Source organism: Primulina huaijiensis, chromosome 2 (assembly GCF_012295235.1).
Source record: "Primulina huaijiensis isolate GDHJ02 chromosome 2, ASM1229523v2, whole genome shotgun sequence".
Lineage (NCBI taxonomy): Eukaryota > Viridiplantae > Streptophyta > Magnoliopsida > Lamiales > Gesneriaceae > Primulina > Primulina huaijiensis.
This window is the reverse complement of record NC_133307.1, coordinates 18,641,038-18,649,591: the sequence shown is the minus strand read 5'-3', so window position 1 is coordinate 18,649,591 and position 8,554 is coordinate 18,641,038. Positions and strand designations below refer to the sequence as shown.

General features: G+C 33.8%; 1 protein-coding gene across 2 annotated transcripts; it reads right to left on the bottom strand.

Annotated features, from left to right (window-relative positions):
• Positions 1-240: 240 nt before the first annotated feature.
• Positions 241-2,521, bottom strand: LOC140967762 (succinate dehydrogenase subunit 5, mitochondrial-like). 2 transcript variants are annotated; one of them, XM_073428502.1, is made up of 5 exons: positions 2,299-2,521; positions 1,113-1,423; positions 841-1,026; positions 460-532; positions 241-405 (listed from the first exon to the last, which is right to left on the bottom strand). In XM_073428502.1, exons 1-4 carry the CDS (start codon positions 2,450-2,452, stop codon positions 476-478), a joined length of 708 nt encoding a protein of 235 aa, XP_073284603.1. In that variant the 5' UTR covers positions 2,453-2,521; the 3' UTR covers positions 241-405; positions 460-475. The 2 variants fall into 2 exon arrangements, with proteins under 2 accessions (XP_073284603.1, XP_073284593.1); XM_073428492.1 differs by having other exon boundaries at positions 241-532.
• Between the last annotated feature and the right edge of the window lie 6,033 nt (positions 2,522-8,554).

Genomic DNA, 8,554 nt, shown 5'->3' with positions numbered 1-8,554 from the left:
ACCACCGTATAATTGCACCAAGTTGCAACTCATGAAAACTAAATACATGTTCTATGTTTTTCGTATGATCATAACAATTGAACGACCCAATACTTGATGCAAAAACAATAACTAAAGGTAATGTCACAACTCTGATTTTTAAACCATATACCAGTCTCATTGTTTAAATATTTGTGTCACATAGATAGCTAAATATGATAAGCGTGCAATTATTGCCCCCAGATAATCATGTTTGAAATCAAAGATCGACTAAAAAAGCTTTTCACATTCATGCCACAGAAAATTAAGAAGAGTACCAATATCCAAAAACCCAGCCTCTCCAATTATGCCATTATTTTATTATAGTGACTCCGTTTCATGAAAATTCAACAACAAAATCTCACAAGCAAGGCATGATAAGAAGCTTCCTTGGAACAGAAATTTTGTAGACAATGTCCTGCAAGTCGCGCAAGACTTTATGGCTATTTTTCCAAATTTATGCTCTGTGCTCTATATAAGATCCCGAGATTCCAGAAGTCCCGAGTACGGTAACCTGCAACAACAGAAGACAATACACTTAAAGAAGATGCAAGATTTTGAACAGTAACAACATTAGCTGCATGGAAGTACAAGCCAAGGATACTAAACATCTCGGAGAAAATATTCCATTAAACAGAGAGTAATTATGAAATACTACAAGGTTATACTATAATAATCAGATTGATAATGATAAAAATCAAAGCAATAAGCGATTCTAAACAAGAAAAATCAAATTACATGTGCATCAATTATATACAATTGTCAAAGATTAGCCATCACATTTGCAGCGGTGAACATTGGATTTGAACAAAAAAACCATACCTTTCCCCAGTCAGCATCAAGACCGCTGCACCTCATTTTCAAGTATATCATCTTTGTTCCCAACTCGGTCTCAACTTTCTTCTTCAAATAGTTCTCCTCTGGTTCAAACGAGGCCAAATATGCAGCATATCTGTCAAAAAGTATTTGCATTGCCTTTGCATGTTCTTCTGGCAGGGGTTTCACATTCTATCAAATACACTAATCGTCAGACAGCCACAATACAAAATCTGGTGAAACGTATACCACTAAAATCCCATCCACATTTTCATTACCTCGCCACTCATACCAATCATGTCATCCATTTCCATCTTCAGTGACATGACAATTCCAGTAAACTCCTCAACTGCCTCAGCAGATCGGAAAACATTTTTTAGAAACTCTTGGGAAGCCTTATCCTCGGTATTCTTTGACAACGCCCTCTGTACATCCTCAACCACTGCAGGAGGAAGCTCATCCCAGTCCGTGGCCATTAAGTCTTTGAATGCACATTTGATGTCAGAGTCTTCTATAACTGGTATATCAGTAGCATCTTCACTAAAATAACGTATACCCCCAAAGCGAAAAGCAAATGGCCGCAAGAAATCTACAAGGTAATATAAAGACATAAGATTTCAAAGGTTAACCATGGAGTGAGCATTTGCCATTATACTAAAAGTTGTAACTTGGGGTAAACAAGCAATAAAAAATGTTAAACTGCATACTAGCCAAAGCATTACTTCCATGTTTCTGTAATTGTCATTCCTAACGTTAACAATATGCACAAGCGAAAGAAAGCTTCCAATATAGATAAGAGGCCACCAAGGTAGACAGCAAACCAGCACATAAAGAAAGATACATTTTATGGCACAAAATAATGATGCCAACTTAACTAGCAATTGCATCAACAGGTATTCTCAGATAAATTTATAACAATAAACATCAGACAGCTATAATCGCCTCATTTGGGAAACTCGAAAGGACAAACGGTAATCAGCTTACATTCATTCAAATCATTCAGTATTCAAAGGAATAGATTGTTATGTACCATCAACAAGCGCATTATAAAAAAAATTATTTCTAAAGTTAATGATAAGCAAAACAATCTCTTTTTGACACAATAAACTTGGTAAAGAAATTCTCACTTGTTTGGTGAAAACAGAAATTTACGGAGCAATCTGAGCTCCTCTAAGAGAAGAAATGATTAAATTTCTAATAACCGAATACGAACGTGAAGATGATAATCATTTTCCGTCAATTCAAGGGAATTTTCTATTCAAAGTTCAGATTATTTATACACTCGCGTATCATAACGCATTCATATAATATTTGTGATTTAAATCGTGTCAAAAGATTATTTAGCCAACGACCATCTGTAAAGTCCATGGTAAAGCTAACTAAACAACACAAACAATATCCATGTAATAAATATTCTACTTTGGAGAACAAGATACACAATTTCAATAAAGAAAAATAATTTACCGATAGGGAGGGTTTTGGGAGAAGAGGCCGGGAACGAAGGAGGAGAGAAATGGAGGTGGCGGATGTGGTTTTTGACGGCGGCGGAGGAGGAGAAAGCTTGAGACCTGCGGCAAATTGTATGACAAAGCGATCTTAGCATCATCGCTTTCACCATTTTTCTCAATAATTTTCTGATGTTTGTGACCAATTGAATCGAATTCCACTGAGCTTATTGTGAGTGGGGATCTGTATCGGTCTTTTATATATACTAGGAGCAGGTACCTCAAATTTTTGAGGTGTTTACCCAAGTTTTAATGTAATAAAAGATAAATTTTGTTTATGTTTTAAAGACGATAAATTTGTGTTTTTATTTGTATAATATATATTTAACTTCTATGGGTTGTTTTTTTAATGCATTACAATTATGTAGAGCGTTGTAGTTTTTTTTGGTAAAATAATATAGGAAACAATATATATTTTAAGGGTTTTAAAGCAATTATTAAGTTTGATTTATTTGTGTAAAAAAATTCAGAGATGGTAAATATAGAGAGCAGAAAAATTAGTATTCTAGATACTAAAAATCATAGGGAATTAGTTCATGTATATGAATTATTTTTTGAGTGTAAACTGATATATTAGATGTGATAGTATATATATCTGAAAATGTTCAAAAGCATACTCTTTAATTTGGTAAAAGTTGTGTATGTATGTCGTAATGTATAAAGGTTTTATTTAAGCTTGTTGAAAAATTAACAAAATGAACCAGTTTAAATGCAGTTAAGTAATAGAAATGAACATGAAATTAGCAGTTAAATAAGTGGAATACTGTCTAATTTTTTTTTGTTTTGGTGTTTTTTTTAGGAAAAAGGAAAAAGATGGCTAATAAAAGTTAAATATTTTCTGTGTTTTTAATAACTGTGTGTGACATAGATCAAAGTGTAGAAGTTGATTTGGCTAAAGAGTGATGTATTCTATTTTATTTAATTTATACGTTACATCAATGTTGTTATTGTTAAGCTATGGTTAAAGCGTATATATGATTTTTTGGTCNATATATTTGAATTTTAAAACTTGATCTCGACATTTATATTTGTTAAAATCAGACGTTTTTAAGTTGTTTAGATAATAAAGTTTGAGAAAAAGTATTCAGGGCTTAAACATTTTTTAATGTGTTTATAAATGAAAATTAACACATTCTTAATTTTGTTACTATTTGAATTTTTGATAAATCTAAGAAACAAGCTATAGAATGGCTGAACCTTGCTACCAAAGTATTAATAAAGTTTAAACATAATATCATCTTGATAATTTACATATATTATATCTAATGTTTTTAGAAAGCACATACTTAGAAAGTCAAAAAAAACCTTAGCTATGTTCCTATTATTACAGGAGCACTTCATTCCTCGTTTCTGCTTATGGGGTTGTACCTGAAGAAAACAAATCTCATAATAAAGTAAGTTAAATTCTAGTATATTAACTGGTATTGAACTGTAAAAATTTAAATTATTATAAAAAAACAGCAAGAAAATCTAATCATAATATGAAAACTAAACAAATTATGAAAATGCTTAGATTTTATGAAATTTAATTTTCCTAATTAAAAAGGGATATTATAGTTCGTAGGTAATCGTAAGCAATAATACATTTGCATAAGCTATATCATACATTGGTTTTTACTGATTATATCCGTAAATCAAAGGTTATATAAATGATTTATTGATTAAGATTAGAAACCATCTAAATACATTAGTCATTAGCTAGTTCACTAATAATATGTTAGGTCAGATACATCTTGAAATGATTGAGAATATGTATATTAGGTAAAAGAAAGGTATGCCAATAACATGAAATACAACTATTTATATACTGCAACATGAGAAAGGTGAGTAAGTGTAAAAAATATGAAACAAAGGCAATTTCTTTACATGTAGATTCTGTAGACTATATTTTATAATTGTTAGTAAGTCGATGTAAATGTTTTTGAATTAAACGATTTCTAGACTATAAGATAGTTGTTCTAGTATTTGTTTAATACACATACTGGGTTTGGCAGATGATGTTGATATCTAGCTCTGTTTCAATGTCGGCTGCATAGTCTAATAGGAGAGAAATCTTTGATTTCATGTTAAGCGCTCTTCGTAAGATGATGGCCCATACTGGGTTTGAGTAAAATCTTTTTATTAGCTCTTCGACTTCTTTTTGAAATAGAGAGTTGTAGTAACATTGAGTGCAGTCGATACAATCACAGTACTGGTTGTTTTCCATTGGAGTTGATTTAGAAACAGTATGTTTAGACATTGACAGAAAATTGTTCAAATGTTATGGTAAGTGATTGTAAAATAGTGGACGGCAGATAAGCTTATATATATCATATAAAGAAGGGTGAGTCATAGATGTGTTATGACACATGGTATGATTGTTTTTGGCCACCTGAACACAAGTAATTTATATGGTTTAAATTGTTGACAAGTGCAAGGGCATAACTTATTGTTTTATAATATAAGGGTGAGTCATTATATCGTTGAATATATTTGCACCACGTGTTTTGTTTTTAAAAAGCTAGATATTGTTTTTAATTTTAAGTGTTAATACAGTGAGTTTTAGTGTAAAAAAAAAAAAGAAAAAATTATTGTGTATTTAAATTGTAATAAAATTGTAAATAAAAAGGTATTGAATGTAAGAATTTTGATGTTAAGTTATAAAATATGTGATTGGTCTACTAATAGATAGTCTATAATATTTTTCTAAGGAGGTGTATTGGTGAATATGATAGAGTGAATCAGTCATTCTAATCTTGGAAACAGTTGTATACATGAATGTAGATTTGAAAAATTAGTAACAGATTTTGGATAACATTTGAAAGTGGATTCGGACGATAGAAAATAAATTCTCTCGTTTGTCTCTCGAAGTTGCTGAAATCAAAATGAAGAAAACGTAACAGCAGCTTGTTCTTATCATCCCACGGCTCTCGCGCTCGGGCGCGAGACGTTCTTTCCCCGAGTGCTATTTGTACCGCGCTCGAGCGGTAACATCTCGCGCCCGAGCACAAGATGTTCTGTCCAACTCGTTCAGTTTTGATTTAGCAAATGTGGCCAACTTAAAAGTTGTAGATCTATGTCTTGGCTTTCATTTGCCACCAACCTCACTCAATTTGAATATCGGACACGAGAGTTATGCTCATTATCCCAAAATGTGTCAGTGCGGGAACTAAAATGCACATGTTACATTTCAGGATGATTTTGCCCCTATTTTCAATTGTATTTGGACAAAACTCAAAACATGAAAGTTTTAGTACCATGTATTAGCTTTCTAATGAATTTGTTTCATTTCATTTGGACTAATACTCAGATAATTATGCTTAAAACCATAAACTGTATCACTTTTCTATTGCGTTTCATCACATCATTCAATGACAAATCAAGTTCTAATACAATCTTTCATTATCACAACATATTTTCTCTAATCACATAACAATCTCATGAATTATCGATGGTCACAGTATGATTTACGATAATACGATACACGGTCCTTACATTTCTCCCCTACTTAAAAGATTTCGTCCTCGAAATCTCAAGTGGTCATATATACATAACTTTGGAAAACATAAAATATGTCACCAGTTATAGTACATATCAAAACTAAATCAGAAAAAGGATCATTATATATTGAATACAATGGAACAGATGGAATCGAATCAAACAAGTGTGGATATGATTCTCGCATTTTTCTCTTCAATTCCCACATTGAATCTTCAATACCATGTCGTGTCCATTGTACTCGAACCAAAAGAATCGATTTGTTACGCAATATCTTCTTCTTTCGATCCATAATGCAAACAGGTTGATCAATATATGAAAGAGAATGATCAAGCTCAACCTCATCAGGTTGAAGTACATGTGATGGATCTGGTTCATACTTCCTCAACGTAGAAACATGAAATACATCGTAAATGGTAGATAAAGCTGGTGGCAATGCCAATCGATAAGCAAGATCTCCAACTCGATCAAAGATCTCGTATGGACCAACATATCGAAGAGATAATTTTCCTCACATGCCGAATCGAACAGTGCCTCGAAAAGGAGATATTTTCAAAAACACTTTATCACCTTTCTGGAATTCTAAGGGTCGTCTTCATTTATTCGCATAACTCGTTTGACGATCCTGAGCAGCTTTCATTCGCTGTCGAATCAACTGAACCTTATCATTCATTTCCTGTATCATTTCAAGTCCAGTCATTTGTTTCTCACCAATTTCATCCCAAAATAACGGTGACCTATATCGTCTCCCATATAAAGCTTCAAACGGTGCCATACCAATACTCGTCTGAAAGCTATTATTATAAGAGAATTCTACCAATGGTAAATCATCTTTCCATCCAATTATGAAATCCATCACAATAGCACGTAACATATCCTTTAACGTTTGAATTGTACACTCAGTTTGGCCATCAGTTTGAGGATGATAAGCAGTACTCATAGCCAAACGCGTACCCATGGCTTCTTGGAAAATACCCCAGAATTTAGAAGCAAACATAGGATCCCGATCAGATACAATCGAGATTGGAACACCGTTCAGTCTCACAATATTCTCGATGTATAAACGGGTCATTCTCTTATAAGGATAAGTCCGCTCGTACGGAATAAAATGCGCAGACTTCGAAAGCCGATTGATAATAACCCAAATAGCATCACAGCCCTTGGGCGAACGAGGTAAATGAATCACGAAATCCATAACAATATGTTCCCAATTCCATTTTGGGATTTCAAGACTATGGATTAACCTTCCCGGTTTCATTCTTTCGGCTTTTACTTGCTGGCAGACAAGACATTTCAAAATAAATTCAGCAATGTCATTCTTCATACGTCTCCACCAAAATTAGGATCTCAATGTCAAATACATCTTTCGACCTCCAAGGTGAATATTGTATTTGNTCAATGTCAAATACATCTTTCGACCTCCAAGGTGAATACTGTATTTTCTACAATGTGTTTCACGAAGAAGGGCAGCTTTCAAATCAGAATTATCAGGAACTACCAGCCGACCATTAAGTCGTAAAGAACCATCAGAAGAAATCTGAAATCCAGACTGATGTCCTACAAATACTAGTTTTTTCGACTTTTGAATTTGAGCATCGCTTCGTTGGGCCTTTCGTATTTTAGATATCAACTTCGGCTCAATGTGCAATGGCGAGATAGTGACATAATTCTAATTTCGAGTGAAAAGTCCAGCCTAAAGTACATATATCCTCGTGTACTTTGGCGACACTAACAGAAGCTAAAACGAAGTCATGCACTTTACGACTAAGGGCATCCGCAGTAACATTCACCGATTCCGGGTGATACTGAATCTCACAATCAAAATCTTTCAGGAGATCCATCCACCTACGTTGCCTCATATTCAAATCGGATTGGGAAAAGAGATATTTCATATTCTTATGGTCCGAATAGATAACAAATTTTTCTCCATACAAGTAATGATGCCAAATCTTCAGAGCAAATACAATGGCAGCCAATTCAAGATCGTGTACAGGGTAACGAGTTTCATGAGATTTCAATTGACGAGATGCTTAAGCAACCACCTTGCCATGTTGCATCAGAATACAGCCCAAGCCTTTACCAGATGTATCTGTACACACTACAAATCCGTCAGTACCTGAAGGAATAATAAGCACAGGTGATGTGGTCAATCTCGTCTTCAACTCAAGAAAACTAGCTTCACATTCATCTGACCAAATGAATCATTTTTCTGTGTCAGTTGAGTAATAGGTTTAGCTATTTTCGAAAACCCTTCACTAAAACGACGATAATAACCAGCCAAACTAATGAAGCTACGGATCTCAGGAACATTCGTAGGTCTCGGCCAATTCAATACGGCTTCAACCTTAGCGGAATCAACAGATATGCCATGTCTCGAAATGACGTAGCCTAAAAATACTACTTTGTCCATCCAAAATTCACATTTGGACAGCTTACCATATAACTGGCCATTACGAAGAGTGTGAAGTACCCGTCTCAAATGTTCAGCATGCTCCTTTTTTTATTTCGAATATACCAAAATATCATCGATAAATACAATAACGAATCGGTCAAGAAAATCTCAAAAGACACGATTCATTAGATCCATAAATACAACAGGAGCATTAGTGAAATCGAAAGGCATAACCAAGAACTCATAGTGGCCATACCTGGTAAAAAAAGCATTCTTAGACACATCTTCTTCTTGAACTCGCACTTGATGATACCCAGAAGGAAGATCAATCTTAGAGTAGACAGAA

Coding starts and splice junctions, on each gene's coding strand:
- LOC140967762 (XM_073428492.1), bottom strand. CDS start 2,452: ATGGTGAAAGCGATGATGCTAAGATCGCTTTGTCATACAATTTGCCGC. Junction 1,424..2,298: donor TCCCAAAACCCTCCCTATCG/GTAAATTATTTT, acceptor ATTACCTTGTAG/ATTTCTTGCGGCCATTTGCT. Junction 533..840: donor TTGATGCTGACTGGGGAAAG/GTATGGTTTTTT, acceptor CTGTTGTTGCAG/GTTACCGTACTCGGGACTTC.